The sequence below is a fragment of the Ascaphus truei genome, chromosome 6 (assembly GCF_040206685.1).
Source record: "Ascaphus truei isolate aAscTru1 chromosome 6, aAscTru1.hap1, whole genome shotgun sequence".
Lineage (NCBI taxonomy): Eukaryota > Metazoa > Chordata > Amphibia > Anura > Ascaphidae > Ascaphus > Ascaphus truei.
Genome location: NC_134488.1, coordinates 105244851 through 105263724, shown reverse-complemented (window position 1 = coordinate 105263724; position 18874 = coordinate 105244851). Strand labels below are relative to the sequence as shown.

The window sequence follows — 18874 nt, the reverse complement described above, 5'->3', positions numbered from 1 at the left end:
CAAAGTCATTTGGTATCAGAGTTGGCCTTGAATTCACTGCATGTGCTCCCCGGCCGTAAAGGAGCACACAACGTGATGACGTAGTGTCGTAGGTTACGTCCCTGACGCATTTCGTCCCAACAAATGCAATCCCTTTGATAAAGTTGCATTTGGTGTGCAGGCTTAAGATACTTTGGCCAAAGCATCAAACTAAATGACCATATGTTTTTATTATATATATATATATATATATATATATATAATCAAAAAAATAAATAGATGATACCGTTCTGTGGCTAACGAAATGCTTTTATTTGTGCGAGCTTTCGAGATACACTGATCTCTTCTTCCGGCGATGTACAATGAATGAAGCAAGGATAACTTAAAAACAGTGTCTCTTGGAATGTTATCTGTGCTGTTCCTTCCCCCGTGTGGATGTGTTTTATGGCTAGAGGTGTCAAAGGGTAACTGAAAGCAAGTGAAGAAAGAGTGTGTACACTGGCGACACACTTTATTCGAGCTCGGCTAGTCCCACGAATTCGGGTATACCCGGGTGTATTGAGGTTTGTGACTGTATTCTGCCCGAGTGCATTGAGGTATTTTTCAGGCAGGGATTGAAGCATTTTATTCCCGCTGGCTGCAATACTGCACAGTATATATATATATACTGCATTACAATTCATGAATTTATGCCATCTGGTAGACACGCGAAGCATTGCAGCCTATTAAATCCTAATCATTATCATTTAACAGATCAGCCGCCCGTCAGCCAGGCATGAACCCAGGCTGGGAAGGCAAACGCAACGGGGCTTGTCAGAGGTGAGGAGCGGCGCATTCCAGGTATCTGCCAGGTACATACTGGGTATTTGCTCGAATAAAGTGTGTCGGTGCAGTATGTGTATCAGTGTGAATAAAAATGAATGGAGAGCCCACAGTATAAACAGTGCTCTACACAAGGTGTGTGTGGAGTGAGAGGGATATAAATGGTGTGGGTGGGTGTGGAAATGTCATTTAGAAGCAAAGTGGGATGGGGGTGAGCTTGGAACCTGGGAGGAGGAGCCACCCTTCCAATCAGCTGTGACCAGCTTATGTCACTGGAAGTAGCATTGGGCTCTGTCTGTGTTCTATGTTCTGTCCTTATTTTAACTGTATATTGCCATGCCCAGTAGCACTCCGTTTTGACACTCATGCATGTATATATATTGTGGCTACTTTGGGGGTATAAAAGGAGCTTACTGGTTTTCTCTGTTTTGTAATCTTGTCCAGCTGGTCACAGCTGATTGGAAGGGTGGCTCCTCCTCCCAGGTTCCAAGCTCACCCCCATCCCACTTTGCTTCTAAATGGTTAAGTATCACTGCTTTTCACCTTCTACACACGCAGGTCCATGCATGCAGTTTGGTTGCGACAAATCTAATTCAGATTGCTTTTCCTGGTACTATACAGGTAAATAAGAGCTTCAATCAAACTAAGAACTATGCAGCTAATCACAACAGCTTTATTATAAAGTTTTCTTCCTGGTATTATACAGGTTATTAAGAATTTGATTAGTGTTAGGAACTGCACAGATTTGGTCTACCTTGGCGTTTGGTGTGCAGGCTTAAGATACTTTGGCCAAAGCATCAAACTAAATGACCATATGTTTTTATTATATATATATATATATATATATATATATATATATATATATATATATATGTACTTTACACTGTGTATTTGTGTCATTGGAAGTAGCATTGGGCTCTGTCTGTGTTCTATGTTCTGTCCTTATTTTAACTGTATATTGCCATGCCCAGTAGCACTCCGTTTTGACACTCATGCATATATATATATATATATATATATATATATATATATATATATATATATATATATATAGTGGCTACTTTGGGGGTATAAAAGGAGCTTACTGGTTTTCTCTGTTTTGTAATCTGTGATCAACAGTCATAATAATGACACAACGTCTGTTTTGCTCATGGCAAATATTTTTGTTCTCTGCTTTATGAATTATATCAGGGGTGCACAAACTGGGGGGCAAGAGATTTTTGGGGGGCACCTGGCTGTTGCAGAGACCCCGGCTATTCCCCAAAGCATTTAATGCCGGGGGACAGCACGAGGCCTCTACAACTTCACTTACCGTGACTCAGTTGGCTTCGGCGATGCAGCGTCAAATGATGCCACAGGGTCATTTGACACTTCAGACCAGGTAAGGGGGCGCGAGCAGTGGGGGAGAGCAGGCAGGGGGGGTGCCAGACAAAAAGTTTGCTCACCCCTGAATGATATGATACTTTTACACTGTACAATTATCAGGACAGTGACATCATTGTAGATTACTGTATAAATGCACTAACTTGTTCATTTTGTTTTATATACCATTTTATTGCTCCATTAAAGTATTTCACCATTTATTTTATTTTGCCGCAAAATATATTGCGCCATAAGAAACAAACCGATAAATAATATTATGTTGCAGCTAAGCCTAAATAATGATTAAGAGGATCTGTTAAACCAAATTATATTACATTGTGAAGCAATTAGGAGAAGGGAAGAGAGCGATACAACTTTAACAAGGTGTCTATTCCGCAGAACTGGGGGTCCTGTCTGCAGAACTGGGGGTCCTGTCTGCAGAACTGGGGAGAAAAGAAATAAAAAACACCAGCAGGTTTAGCACAGAAAATTAATCCTATTGGAAGCCAGTTGTTGGCTGTAGTTTTGCCCCCGTTCTGCAGCTGGGAGACTTTGGTAAATAACCTCTGAGAGCCTCATTTTATAACCCACTGTAAAGGATTAATATGTGGCTTACAGTTCTACCATTTAATGCACACGCTTGCGCACTACTATTTCTTAGGGCTCCGGCAGCAAAGGTCCTTTTCTTTACTTTAGCGGTCAAATTGTTTGTCCCGTCACCTTCCCCATGGTTCATGATACAAGTTCGTAGCTGGGGCCATGTGGAACAATACGAATGCTAGGAATACAATTGAATGATATTCCAGTATGAGAATTATGGATAATAATTTAAATGCAACTTTAAATGGGCAATCACAAATTCTGCAAGGCTGATAACTATCTATGCGTGCTCTACTGTAATCACGCAAACTCACGGTATTCTTGTTAGTCATTTATATCACTGGGCAATCACGTTGCTAAGCAGCGTTTGACTGTATTTTTGTCACGCAACTACTCATATACCTTTATCTATTTCAGCTGTCAGTGTTTCCCAAGTAATGTCAGCCTTTTACTGTTACCTTTAGCTCTCAAATAAAATCCTATTCCATTATCCCATATTTATCGTTCGAATGACAAAAAGCTATAGGAAGGTGTGGTGTGCTGGCACCAGGGTTAAGCATCTATAGCAAAACTTTGCAATAATTCACAAACATCATCAAAATCGCAGATTATGCTAATGTTCATACCAAAAGTAGAAAAAGAAAGACTGTACTGTACAAAAATAAGATGTTGCAGATTTAAGCTGCAACAGGAGGAAAGAAAAGACAACTGTCTATCTATCTATCTATCTATCTATCTATCTATCTATCTATCTATCTATCTACAGTTGTGTGAAAAATAAAGTACACCCTCTTTGAATTCTATGGTTTTACATATCAGGACATAATAACAATCATCTGTTCCTTAGCAGGTTTTAAGATTAGGTAAATACAACCTCATATGAACAACAACACATGACATATTACACCGTGTAATTATTTATTTAACAAAAATAAAGCCAAAATGGAGAAGCTATGTGTGAAAAACTAATTACACCCTTACTGCTTCCATAGGAATTAAGATGCTAAGTAGCAGACAGGTGCTGCTAATCAAATGCCCTTGATTAATTGATCATCAGCAAGTGTGACCACCTCTATAAAAGCCGAAGTTTTAGCAGTTTGCTGGTCTGGAGCATTCAGGTGTGTGTTAACACACTTTCAGAGGACGCTCCGCTTGGGAACGTCAGTCCATTGCAGTGAGAAACCAAAGAGGCTGCCAAAGTAATGTCTAGCTGTACAATTGTGATCAGGTTAAAATAACTTAACTACACATCTGGCCGTTCCAGATCAGGATGTACCCGTAGTGCCCAACATTTCCAACTGGGAGTCCCAGAAATCCACCTGCTATAGAGATTGGTCTACACTCTGCACAGCAGCCAATAAAAACAGAGTAAGACATTCCCTTGCAGTGTTTACTCCAACACAGAGGATGTTCCAGGACGTTATGATATTGATAATAATGTATGTATGTATGTATTTGTTTTGGCACCGATCTTGGTACGCAGCGCTTTACAATTATTACAAATATTACAATGCAATTACAATAAAGACATAATATTGCAGATGCGATAAGTGCATTAACACAAAAATATAATATTTAGAGAAAGGAGTCACTGCCCCGAAGAGCTTACAATCTAATCAGCATGTGCGGAAAGTGGAAACAATACATTTTAGTGGGTTGTTTAAAGTGTGTATAAGAGTATAATGTAGTTTAGTGAGTAGTGGTTAACCTGGAATATTTAACACTTTTATTGAACAGGTGAGTTTTGAGATGTGCTTTGAAGTTAAAGAGAGAAGTACATTGAGAAGAAGGGTGTTCCAGGGCCAGGGTGCAGCATGTGAGATGGGTTTTGAAGTTAAAGACAGAAGTATAGTTGCTTAGTAGATGAGGTTAACAAACGACATACGTCCATCAAGTTCAACCTATGCTACATTTAGACGACAGATACATTATCCTATATTAGTATTTACAGTATATTGATCCAGAGGAAGGCCAACAAAAAACCCCAGTGAAATTTCATCTAATGATATCTCATAAGAGGAAAAAGTAATTAATGCCTGACACTAAATATTGGCAATCAGATTACTCCTTGGATCAACATCCTTCCCATATTTACTTATTTGGTATATCCCTGTATACCTTCCCTATCTAAAAAGATGTCCAACCTTTTTTTGAAGATATCTACTGTATCTGCCATCACAGTCTCCATGGGTAAGGATGTCCACATTTTAACTGCCCTTACTGTAAATAACCCCTTTCTTTGTTACTGGTGAAATCTTCTTTCCTCCAACCTTAAGGCCTGTTATATACAGCATGCGGCCGAGCGTTCCTATGCGAACGCGCGTGCACGTGCCGCATGCTTATCCCGTATATAGTGCCAGGAGCTGCAGGTAAGGTATATGTGTGTATATGTGTGTGCATGTGTGTGTATGTGTATGTATGTGTGAGTATATGTGTGTGCATGGGTTGTGTGAGTGAAAGGAAGTGCTAGATAAGATTTTTTTTAATGAAATAAACTTTAATAAAAAAAAAATTTTAACTTCTGCAATCATTCATACACAAACACACACACATCCATATAAACACACATCCACGCATACATGCATACATACACACACACACATACATACATTTGAGCGCAGGCAGCGGCGCAAAAAGATGAATTTCCTCATCTTCACAGCTGTCTGTCGGCTCCCCTCTCCCTGCCGTGCGCGCGGTCCTTCTATAGAAAGGCTGACTGACGTCAGCCAACTAAAAATCCGCGCTCATGGCACTATAGAATGTGCCTAAGGGATGACCCCGAGTCCTTTGTACTGCCCTTGGGATAAATAGTTCTTTTGAAAGCACCTTGTACAGTATAGTCGCCAAATATATTTGTATATACTTATCATATTCATTCTTAGAAGTCCCTTGTATAATGTAAACAAATGTAATTTAGCTAGCCTCTCCTCATAAATCAGATTATGCATCAGGACGTTTTTCCATTGCAACAATTCTAGGTGATAATTTACATAAAAAATAGAGTTATCATATAACATGGACTTAATATTCCATGGGCTTTATATTGTTGATTAACTCTATTTACACCTGCATTTACAATGGATGTCTTTACACAGACCATCAGACATAGCTTTCCATCAGGGCTCCACAGCTCTATATCTTTAATGATTACCAATGTACCTTAAATCACCTGTATTATTTACAGGTGGGTCAGAGGAGGGGCTATTTATACCTGTTACCAGCTTGCCCCTATTACACTCCTTGAGAAAGGACTGCATAGCCTGAAACGCGTGGGAGAATTGTCCTATGTTTTCATGTTTTTTGTTTTTTAATATGTAACTAATAAACTTTTTTAATTTTTTCTCTACCTGGTGAGTTGATCAATGCCCTCTTTTTTTGGATTTTTGCTTGTCTACCAATTTTTCTTCACTCTTATGCATCCCCTTTGTTATACTTCCCTTCCATCCATTGCCCATGTAATGCAAGATAAGATCTTGTTTGCCTTTGCAGCTACTGCATGACATTGGGCACTATTTCTAAGACTACTGTCTACAAGCACTCCTAAATCCTTCTCCATCGAGGATTCTCCAAATATATCCCCATTTAATTTGTTAATTGCCTGTTTATTCTTGTTTCCCAAATGCATAACCTTACATTTATCTGTATTAAACCTGATTTGTCATTTACCTGCCCTTGTTTCCAGTCTATCAAAGTCCTTCTGGGGAGAAATGAAATCTTGCTCTGAGTCTACTACTTTACACAATTGAGTGTCATCAGCAAAGGTCGAGACTTTTCTCTCTATGCCAATCTCAAGGTTATTAATAAACAAGTTATAAAGCAGGGGTCCCGATACCAATTCCTGAGGTACTCCACTGACAACTTTAGCTCAACCTGAAAAGGTTCCATTTACGACAACTCTCTGTTGTCTGTCCTTCAACCAGTTTTCAATCCAAGTGCAAATATTTTTACCTATTCCAATTTGTTTTATTTTGTACATTAACCTCTTGTGTGGAACCGTATCAAAAGCCTTTGCAAAATCTATGTAGACCACATCAACTGCATTACCCTGGTCTAAATTCCTATGCACCTTCTCAAAGAAACTAATAAGGTTAGTTTGGCATGACCTATCCTTCATAAATCCATGCTGACTATTACAGTACTAATAATTTTATTTTCCATTAGGTATTCCGGTACTAAACCTTCAAGTAGCTTCCCCACTATTGATGTTAGGCTTACAGGTCTGTAAGTCCCCGATTGTGATCTAGCTCCCTTTCAAAATATAGGCACTACATCAGCTTTACGCCAATCTTGTGGTACTGAGCCTGTGGAAATGGAGTCCTTGAATATTAAATGTAATAGTTTGGCTATTACTGAACTTTACTCCTTAAGAACTCTTGGATGTATGCCACCGGGGCCAGGTGCCTTATTTACTTTAATTTTATCAAGCCGCCTATGAACTTCTTCCTCAGTTAACCCATTATTCATTAAAATTGAGGTTGTGGCTTTCTCCTGCGGCACTGTTATTGCAATTGATTCTTCCCTTGTAAACACAGAGGCAAATAATTTGTATAATACCTCATCTTTTTCCTTATCTCCAATAATTTGCCTGCCCATCTCACAATGAAAGGAACCTATATTTTATTTTCTAATTTTTTTCTTATTAAGGTACTTAAAGAACTTTTTGGGGTTGACCTTACTTTCTATTGCAATCCGTTTTTCATTTTCCAATTTTTCCTATTTGATTGCCCTTTTGCAATTTTTGTTACATACCTTATAATTCTGATATGATGCCTCTGCCCCTTCTGACTTTAAGAATCTAAAAGCCTGCCTCTTGGTTTAGACTTGTTTATTTTATATTTCTTTACCCAAGTGTATACACTGATAAGTGTGCTCAATGTTTTAAAGACTGCCCATTTATCTTCCACATCTTTCCCTGAAAAAACATCATCCCAATTTATTCCGTGTAGATTAGTCCTCAGTTTATTAAAATCGGCATTTCTAAAATGTAAAGTCTTTGTTGAACCCATGTAATTGTGGTTTTTGATAATTCATTTCAAATGAGACCATGTTATGATCACATTTTCCCAAATGTTCCCAGACTTAAATATTTATTATTACTTCTACATTGTTTGATATTACCAAATCCCGTATTGCCCCTCACCTGGTTGGTTCCTCGATACTTTGGGACATGTAATTGTCTTTAAGCACCCCTAAAAACCTGTTTCCTTTTATTGTAATGCTAATCTCATTGCTCCAGTCTATGTCTGGATAATTAAAATCCCACATTAAGCAAACATGACCTACTTTGATGCATTTTCCATTTGCAAAAGTAAGATAAAGTGGCCATTACTCAATCAAAATTAACTTTCACGTTTCCAGCTTTGAAATGATCAACTATTTCACATAGATTGTAAGCCCCCCAGGGAAGGAATTTCCTTTCCTATTGTTTGACTTTTTTGCACTTATTGTATTATTATAATCAGTGGTTGACAAATCACCAAAAAATCTACTCGCCACCTAGTACCAAACGTGTGCTGCTTGGGCCAATATTTACTCGCCCGGGGGATAAATCCACTCGCCCGGGGCGAGCAAATGTATAGGTTTGTCGAACACTGATTATAATTCCCTGTACTGTATTGTCTTTGTAAAGCACTGCGTACACTATGGCCACTATATAAATAAAGATATACATACATATTGTAAAATCTTCTTACCTCCTTCACAGATTCCAATTCAAAGTGGATCCAACAATAATAGAGAAGTAGTCATGCAAGCCACTATTATATAATACAGGGGTGTCAAGTCCAGTCTTCAAGGGCCACCAACAGGCCTGGTATTAGGGATGTTCCTGCTTCAGCACAAGTGGCTCAATCAGTGGCTCTGTCAACGGCTGAGCCACTGATTAAGTCACCTGTGGTGACTGGAGTCTGGAGGACTGGAGTTGACACCCTGACATTAGGTCTTTTCAATTACATTCACTAAATATGCATATATGCATCATAAGAAATGTAGTATGCTTTGCAATGACTCTTTATTAGGACAAAGAGTCTTACTGTGTACAGGCGTAGACTTTTAGGGGCCTATTTTATAAGCCTTCATAACCCACTTATCGAGGCCTTTTTGCCCAAAATGCCTACTGCTATTCTGTAAGCCTCGATAAGGGCATAAATTGCCCATCTTTTCATCCGTCCTAAACAGATCGCTGGGTGAGCGGCGATAATCCACTTATCGGCAGGTTCTGATACTCGTGCAATTCTAGTAGCCTTGATTAGTTTATCGAGGCTAATCGCGGCTCTAGAATGGTGAGTTTCTCCGAAAATCCTCACACCAGGAAATGTTGGTGTGAGGCTGGGGAGAACCTGCTGAGAAGGCGGCGAGAGAGGGACTTAGAAAACAAAATGCATTTTCCCTGCATCGGATTGATGCCAGGAGTCTCCGGAGCTGAAGCACATTAATGTCAGCACCGGAGACCCCAGGGATGAATCCATGCAATAAAAATGCATTTATAGGCAACTTCATTACCTTAGAAGTGACTGCTAAGGCAATGAAGGGGTTAACTAACAGTGCCATGTTTATTGTGGGTAGCGGGGGTGGTGAAGGTGGTATTTGGCCCTTGGTGGGTGTTTAGGCCTTGCGGGGGTTTGCAGATGGAGTTAACCCCTTCATTACCTTTGCGGTTAATACCACTAAGGTAATGAAGGGGTTTAACCCTCACGCTACAACCCGGTAGGCCTATACTCCATCCTTGGGGCTACTACCCCTTTCACCCAATCCCTCTACCCACAATAACAAAAAATACACACAACAACCTTACTACCCACCTCCTCTACCCCCAACAACCCCCCACAACACATACAGTACATTAATGGGCAAAATAACTATTATCAAGATATGGATAATAGCCCATTATAAAATCCAACATTAGCCAGCCAGCATTAATGAAGTAAATACAAATTTCAACTTACCCCTACCATCATGAAGGGCGTCCTCGTCAGCATACTCCAGTTCCATGTCCTCCGTTGCCAGCAAGAGTAAATTAAAAAATACAATCTAATGGCTCCTAGCCCCTTAATCACTTTAGCGGTTAATAACCGCTATAGTAATTAAGGGGTTAACCCAGGGGCGCGCAAAGTTTTTTTGCTGTGCCCCTGCCTGCTCTTCTGCATTCTGCGCCCCCCCCCCCCCTTCCCTCGCGCGGCATCAAATCATGTCACGTGACGCGCAGCATCATTTGATGTGTGTGACGTCACGTCACATGATCCCTCGGAGTTATTTGACGCCGCATTGCCATGGACATTAGTGACGCCAGCAGAGTGAAGGTAAGTTTTAGAGTTGCAGAGGCCTCACGCAATCCCCTGGCATTTAATTTTAATGCCTCGGGGAAGATGCCTCAGCAACCGCCCGTGCCCCCAGAGAAATCCAGCGTCCCCCACTTTGTGCATCACTGGGTTAACCCACCCACTCCTGCTACCCACCCGGGAGGCCTAACCACCCAGACCCACTCTACGCACCCTCTAACCATTGATAGGCACAGTGGTATATCATACCCATATAATATGGGCATGATAAGCCATTATAGCAGTCAATGGTCAACCTAATAAAAATAATTAAGGCCAACAATACACAATAATAAAAGAAATATACAAGCACCTTAACACCACAACAATAAAAAGAACTAAAAAGCCTCAACTACACATCAATTACATTAATCTAGCAGTAAAACAGCAAAATAATTACAGTTATGTTATTCCAAAACATAAGAATAGAAATAAATAAACACCTATCCAACCAATCAATTAAAGAAGCAAAACTACTAGCCAACCAATCAATTAAATAAATAAAAGCACTAGCCAACCAATCAATTAAATAAATAAAACCACTAGCCAACCAATCAATTAAATAAATAAAATCACTGGCCAACCAATCATTTAAAGAAATAAAAGCACTAGCCAACAAAACAAATTAATAATTTAAAACGCTAACCAATCCTAAAATGTACTAAAAACAAGTCATCCAAATTCAAACCAATTTAATCCAAACAATAAAAAGACTGAAAAAATAACAATCAATTCAAAGCAAGCATTTGCCAAAAAATGCATTGGCTGCCACTGTATTTATCTGTACTCCTGAAGAAGCGCTAATTAGTGCGAAATGCGTAGAGGATTGCTACAGTGTTCCCCATGTCTACATTTTTAGTTAGATTGTGTGACTTTATGCGGAATTGGAACCTCTTCAAAGATGTTTTTTATTGGGAGTGCAGCTCTAGCTAAGCTGTATACTCCAGCGAGATATCCCACTTGACCCGGAAAGAACGTTCCGAGTTCACTTCTGGTTTGCTAATCGTGTGGTGATCCGGTTTGTGTCGAGTAGAGGGGTTCACCCGGAGCTCGCTGCTTTGGCATCAGAAGTGTGAGGATCCTTACCGTTTATGTGGCTGTACGAAATTGTACGTTTTTATGTTCACCGTGTACTAATAAATGTGGAATATCTCCCTAACGTTCTGCCTTCTCTGGGCTCCTTTTGTTTTTTCATGTTCTGGTATAGCGCTGCTAGTTTTACATAGCACTTTACAGAGACATTTTGCAGGCACAGGTCCCTATTTTTTGGTGCCTGGGGCAGAGGGAGATAAAGTGACTTGCCCAAGGTCACAAGGAGCCGACACTGAGAATTGAACCAGGTTCCCCTGCTTCAAACTCAGTGCCAATCAGGGTTGTTACTCACTGAGCCGATATTTATTTTACCTTATAGAATAGGCCCTTAGTCTTTACTGCCCAAATACTCTTCTGAATCTTTTTAAACGTGAGAGCAAATGCTAAAATCAAAGCAGAATAAAGCAATACTTACGAGGACCAAGCAAGTAACCAGCGCTGTTCAATGTCCATCCTCTTTTGTCTTTTGGCTAATAAATCATAGGAATGACATATGAAAGAAAAATAGGAGAAAGAAATGAAAAATAATGTCAATATTTAAGAAAATACATTAAACGCATTAGCAATCATGCAATAGGGGAAACGAACATTTAGGCCTAGATACTGTGACAACGCAGCCTCTTTGCAGGGTCTTTTCTCCCAGAGGAAAGCCAGGAAATAAAGGGTTCACTTATTATTATTAACAGGGCACAAAACATAAACAAGAACAAAACACCCAACTCCTCTGTGGAGTGCTAACTAACACTTTGTTACATACTGACTACAAGTGTCACCGTTACTCTTCCTCAGGAAAAAATGACTAGATTCTTTAAGATTTTATATTTTATATTGATCCATAAAGATTTTTGGGGATATACTGAAAACATGACCTATTGGTGGGGGGAGGGGGGCTTCAGGACTGGAGTTCTGCACCCCTGTCATAATGTGTTCTTTTTTCAAGGTCAAGCTTCTGCAAAACCAGTGTCACACTGATGTGGTAAAGAGGTAAAAAAAACATTGAAAGCAATGTCAGGAACTTGGTTCTGTACTTTGTATCAATATGACACCATTTTTTAAGTAAGGAGGTTTTGGTAAATGATCCATTTATAGTGTTGGGGCTATGAGGCAACTGACCTTGCTACTTCCAGCAATGCATTTCAAAGAAATGTGCAGGTTCCATTAATGAAGGAAAAAAATCAAATAAGTAGAGCTTTTTCTCACCATCAATGTGTAGCCAAAGCATTCAGTCATCAAACCACAGAGAATGAGAGAGACGCACAGCAGGGCCCGAGAATTCCTCATCTGGAGAAGACAAATGCCATTCAGAGATTCCATTTCTTGGTTATATAGAAACAAATGGAGCGGGTTAAGAACCACTGCTTTATATATGTTCTATAAGTAAAGATCAGCGCATATTTTTAGAGTTGTCAGACTTCGAGTATCCAAATCTGTGAGATTTGTTGAGTTTTAGTCCCAAAATTAGACTTTTGCAATTGACATCTAATGGGTGAAAAATCAATAAAGTGGAATCAAAATCTGTGAGACTCACAGAAAATGAGTGAGCGGTGACAGGTCTGATTTGTGTAATTGAGTCAACAGTATTCTAATTATTTATGTGTAAATAATATATAGCACAATACAATATGGGAGGCATGAGACGGCGATGAACATATGGATATGCATGTGCAGTGACAGGGCAACTGTTATTATCTGCTCATAAACGATGAAGAAATGTATTTTTGTAATTTCTCCCAGTAGTGATCTGTTAATCTCTCAATGTGTTTTATAACGATCATGAATAAATATTTGTATTTGTTTTGCTGCATGATTCATTACTTTAAAATAAGCTTATTGGTACACTGTTGAACAGAAAAACATAGCCATATCTCTGTTAAAATGTATTAATATATACAGCAGATCCCTGCAGGGCCGCCAACAGGGGGGGTCTTCCGGGGTTGGCGTCCCGGGCCCCCTGCTTGGCTGGGTCCATTATATTAAAAAAAAAATGGTGCCAATTTCCCTGTGCGCATGCGCAGACCCGAGATCCTGGCACGCATGCGCAGGGCAAGCAGGGTCTCCGGTCTGCTCACTGTGGTTCTGTCCCCCCCCCCCCCGCTCCGAATGTAGGACGGAGGGGAAGCGCCGTTGTGAGCCTGCACGCAGCAATTAAGTTTCCCCCGCACACGCCAATTGAGCTTCCCCGCGCGTGCCAACCCTGCTTCCCCTTTGCCCGCCTCCTGCGCCCGCCTCCTGCCACCAGAAATTAGCCACCAGTCTCGCCCCCCCCCCAGCCGCCCACATCCTGCGCCACCCCTCCCCCCAAGCCTACCTCCCGCCCGGGCAACAGCCGCGGGGATATCGGAGGCAGTGGGGAAGCGTCTGGTGGGCAAGGAAGCAGCACCCACCTGGTCAAGGTCAATCACCCAACCGGTCAACGTCAGTCACCCACCCAGGAAATCACTCACCCACCCACCCACTCACACATCCACCCACTTACCACTCACTTACTCACCCACCCACCCAACCAGTCACTCACCCACCCACTCACACACTCTACCAGGCAGTGACCCACCCAACTCACCCACCATGGCAGTCACTCACCCACCCAGTCACTCACCCACCCAGTCACCCACTCACCCACCCAGTCACTCACCCACCCACCCAGTAACTCAGTCACCCACCCACTCAGTCACTCACCCACCCAGTCACCCAGTCACCCACCAACCCACCCACCACCCAGTCACTCAGTCACCCACCCAGTCTCTCAGTTACCCACCCAGTCACCCAGCCAGTCACTCAGTCACCCAGCCAGTCACTCAGTCACCCACCCACCCAGTCACACAGTCACCCACACAGTCGCTCAGTCACCCACACAGTCACACAGTCACCCACCCAGTCACTCAGTCACCCACCCACCCAGTCACTCAGTAACCAAACCACTCAGTCACCCACCCACCCAGTATCTCAGTCACCCACCCAGTCACTCACCCACCCACCCAGTCATTCAAAGTCACCCACCCAGTCACTCAGTCACCCTCACTCAGTCACTCACTCACCCACCCATCCACTCACCCACCCAGTCATTCAGTCACCCACCCAGGCAGTCAGTCACCCACCCAGGCAGTCAAAGGCAGACAGTCACCTGTCTTTTGTTGAAAATATTAAAATAAACAGATTGCATTGTAATGTTTTTTTCCGTATTACAATAAGAAAACAGTTAAGTTAAAGTTGCGCGCTAAAAAATATTTTTTTGTGGTAGGTGCGCTATGAGTTCGGGGGGCAGGGCGGGGGGGGGGCTGCTCCTTTTATTTGTCCTGGGCTCCATGATTTCTGTTGGCGACCCTGGATCCCTGCAGTAATTTAAGTTAATAAGCAAATATTGCATTGATAAGGACTACAGCAAAATCTGGACCATCATTGCATTTTGATCCTTTCAGTGTTCAATTTAAAGGGGAATTAAGAAAATTAATTCAGCACATTGCAAAATAAGTTTGATGTGTTATCAACTACTGTAACTGCAAGGATATTAAACCCTTGGCTCTGAAAAGGGCTATCAAACACATTGTAAAGAGGTTTACAGAAAGAGAGGACACTGCTTGATACATTACAATCTAACAGGACCTTGAACTTCTCACTTGTCTTAAAGAGGCCCCCGGGTGACATTATGCTTTTAAAAAAAATAAATAGATTTGAAGCAGGGGGTCTCCGAAGCTGAACCGCATTGGTTTCAACTCCGGGCACCTACTGCTTTCAGAGATAATTACCTCCGTAGGTTCTGCCAGTAGGAGCCCTGGCTGTGTTCACAATATGATGGTTTAAAAGTCCTGCATCCTGCGTCCTGAAGGCCAATTAGGAGGCGCAACATCTTCTATTGTGTCGTCCTATTGGGCCCACATGGCGCGGGAGCTTCAAACTGCACAAAGATACCGGCAGTATCTGCAGAGATAAGTATCTCAGGAAGCAGGGGGTCCCTGGAGCAGGAATCAACGCGGTTCAGCTCCGGAGACACCCTACTTCAAATCTATTTATTTTTTAATTCAATCAATGCCGCCTGAAGCGCTGCTATAAAACGTCTACACACATTAGGAAATTAACACTTTTAGCATTTTTGTTGGATACATTTTAAATGGTAAATTTCTTGGAGCAGGGACCTCTTTACCTGCTGTACCAGTGCATTATTATGCAGTCCTTGTTTTGTGTATTGTTGTAGCCCTCACGCCCTATCATAGTGCGCTGTGGAATATCTTGGCACATTGTAAGGAAATGACATTCATAAACGGTAGCAGTATTTCCATTTAAGTGCTTTGAAAAGAAGCATGTTCCAGTAAAGCTGAGCATGATTGCACAATTCCAGCCTGTTAAACACTCTTATTTTATTTTTGTTTGGATAATCTTTTTTTATTGGAAATGTTACAAACTTATACATATCTTACATTTACATTTGCACATTGTGTCTGCATATAAACTTTGGAAATCTGTTTACATCTTTGTTGCTTGCACACATTGTTGTAAATTCCATCTTATTTAAACTTTTTAACATAACAACATTTTGATCGAACTTCGTTAACTATTGATGCTCCTGCTTATGTCCTCAACACGGAGCAGCTGATGTGTGAGCTACGTGATGTTCTGTCCTCCCACCATAATACTGTCGGTCCCCAGCCACCTGTGTCTATAAGACTGTGTTTATAGTAGGCGCCTGCGTGGGTGCGGCGGAGTGCATGGCGTCGCGCGTGCCTCTTGGTCGAGCGATCCCTGCACTGTGATCCGAGGCGTGGCGGAGGCGTCACTGGGCTGGTTCGCCCTCATTGGCTGAACCGCTGACGTGACACGGCCGTCGCGCAAAAGTACAAAATAAATAGATGGAGCTGCTGCACTTTGCTCGCGGAGCGAGGAAATCGCAAGCGCCGCCGCACTCACTATAATCGCGGCCTAAGCTTTGTCGCCTGCCTAAATGTTTGTTTATCTGTTCCCTTTGTCTCTCTCTGCATTTATCTATTGATTTCCTCTATGGTTTGTTCTGTGTTGCTAGATTAGGTGCTCTGCTCGTGTTTCTTTTGTCTTGCCTGCTTGTATGAACCGGTGTTTTTGTCCCTAGGTTTAATTGGGTGGATTTGTCTGGGTTTGGTTATGTGGCTTCCATGAGTAGCGCAACCAGAGGGGGTGCAAGGGTGCATTTTCACCCCCCCCCCCCAAGAATTGCTATCACACTTAGAGGCCCCGCCCTCATCCCCACAGCAATTAAACCGATTGCAGTGGGACAGAGCGGGGCCTCTACAGGAGAACAGCCCTTCTTCATTCGCATCACGTGGTCAGGTGACACTGTATCGTCATGACGTAGCAACGTCATGGGACAACGCGTTGCTGCATCACGTGATGGAGCATTCTCATGGCAACGCATCACCACGTGACATGACGCCACGATTTATCTCTGATAAATAGTTTGCATTTGGGCAAAGCCAATTTTTCAGGGAGGAAGAGGGGAAAAAATGCAAATTTGTTCGGAAATTTGAGTCGAACTTTGGAAATAATTTTTTCATCCAAGTGAAATTCGAGCCAAAACCTGAGAGCGCATAGCGCATACTCAGGGGTAGATCCTCAGAGACCCGTGAATTGTTTAACATTACGTTATCGCCATTTAGCGTATCGATATCCATAATGCGTATTCCCAAAGGTGCTTAGCGTTACGATGTCTTCGCGTGAAAAATAGCGGACCGCACAATTTTTAGCGGATGTCTGGCTTACTCATATGCAAATAATATGGTAATGAGCGGGTTACCTAAGAACGGAGATCCTCAGACCTTCGTTAATGTTAGTGCGTGGGAATAACACTATGATATTTAAGACCTTCCAAAAGCTGCCCACACCCACATCCAGACCCTGATTATCATTGCGTTATGTTTGGAAATAGCCTAATAGAAATGTACTGAGTATAGGACTTAACCCTTTCATATCACAAAATTACACATGTCATATAAAGATATATATTAGGGATCATATAAATGTCTGAAACACATCATAAACTATAGTATGTTTTTTGGTGATTAAAGTGATATGTTTCTGTGATTTAATAAGATATATACAGTACTATAATCATGACTGGATTAAGTATAGGTGTTCAATCTTTATCTATACATATTTCTACAATAATAATTAATACTGTACAAAGAAAGTAAATGAAGGGAGGAGACTAAGTAACAAAGCAAAAATGTCAAAACAAATACAGTTATCCCCATTATAGCAATTTCATCAGCTTTTGGTAATACACGAGTAATGCATCTTTTACGCATGCGTTAATTACTGCCAGGTAAAGTTTTGCCAATCCGCATGCGCAGCGTATTGGTTAACGCATCTGCGCCATGAAGATCCCCGTTACTGGTGCTGCTACATTTATTAATGGGCGTCATTTTTGCATCTCATTCGCTCTGAGGATAATTGTTAAAGTGAAGAAAAATAATGTCCGTTCTCAATTTGTTTAAATGAGCATTATTAGCACCAAAGTGATGCACTTCTGTGGATCTACCCCTTAGTTGTTTTTTTCCCATTAACAGGACAAACATTTGAAATTACACACAACAAAATGCAAACTTTTGCAAAACAAAATAAAAAAACTAAATATTTTTAGACCCAAAACCAAAAGACCAGTGAAAGTTCCCAGTGAAAGTTCCCAGTGAAAGTTCCCAGTGAAAGTTCCCAGTGAAAGTTCCCAGTGAAAGTTCCCAGTGAAAGCCTTTGTTGAAATGAGGCGTTATCACTCACAATGCAATCAGCTGTGCCACGGTAGTGTAATAAGTTGTAATATCATTATGCTTCTGTATCTTTCTATGTAACCTGTGTATTTGGCTACCAACACTCACGATAATCAACTTTGTTATAATGAATCTTACATCAAAAGGATGGCTTATATAATTATATAAACTGGAAAATGTGTATAATGGATAACCACAATGCAGAATATATGGCCTTTTTGTATCTGATATTTTTGTATGTTTTGAACACCAATTAGGGAAATAGCCTGCCTCCCCTGATTGAAGAAAACTCCACAATATTATAGATTTTGTCTCTTAACAGAAGATCACTGAAAATGCATCTTCTTTCCAGACACATGCACAATGCCATAAGGTCGCAGAACATCTATTTCTGAAGAATTTTCTATGGCAACATTAATACAGATTGAAATAAGGGTTACAAATGGTTGTACTGTGCGTGAATACAATATAATACATTCCTTATTCATAATGGCTCAACGCTCTTCAAGCAGCATTTTTAACAAGATTGAATTAGATTTATACTGCAAGAACAGAAAGAGAGATTATTTTTACAACAGATTCTTTGATATGGTATTCACAATACTCCAATAAGGGATATTGGGGCTTAATCAGCGTTACTGACATTCAAGTCAATGGCAGATCACACCGTTAAGCTCTGATATACCCAGGACTTTGTAAATCCCTCACCCCCCTACATTCTTTAAAAGAAGAAAAAAAATGTAAACCCTTATACAATCACTTAAACAGTATACACCGCACATTCCTATGCTCTCATTAGTAATCGTATCCTTGCAGAGCAGTTTTGAAATGGCATTTTTTTTTTAATTGGTTCAATGAATGGCTTCATACAGGCGATTCTGCAATGCAATGATTGCAGGTATCGCGCTTAACAGTGCCGACAACTTTTGCAAACTGACCTATTCCAGAACAATTGAAAGCTTAAGAAAAGAGAGA

General features: G+C 41.0%; 1 protein-coding gene across 5 annotated transcripts in view; it reads right to left on the bottom strand.

Moving 5' to 3' along the window:
• LOC142497569 (galanin peptides-like) overlaps window positions 1-18874 on the bottom strand; it is an 83857-nt gene that overhangs the window by 2641 nt on the left and 62342 nt on the right. For all 5 annotated transcript variants that reach the window (XM_075605559.1, XM_075605555.1, XM_075605556.1 and 2 more), the window contains 2 exons: window positions 12372-12452; window positions 11587-11641 (listed from right to left, as the gene is read on the bottom strand). In XM_075605559.1, coding sequence (XP_075461674.1) covers window positions 11587-11641; window positions 12372-12452 — 136 coding nt within the window. The remainder of the gene's footprint in view (window positions 1-11586; window positions 11642-12371; window positions 12453-18874) is intronic.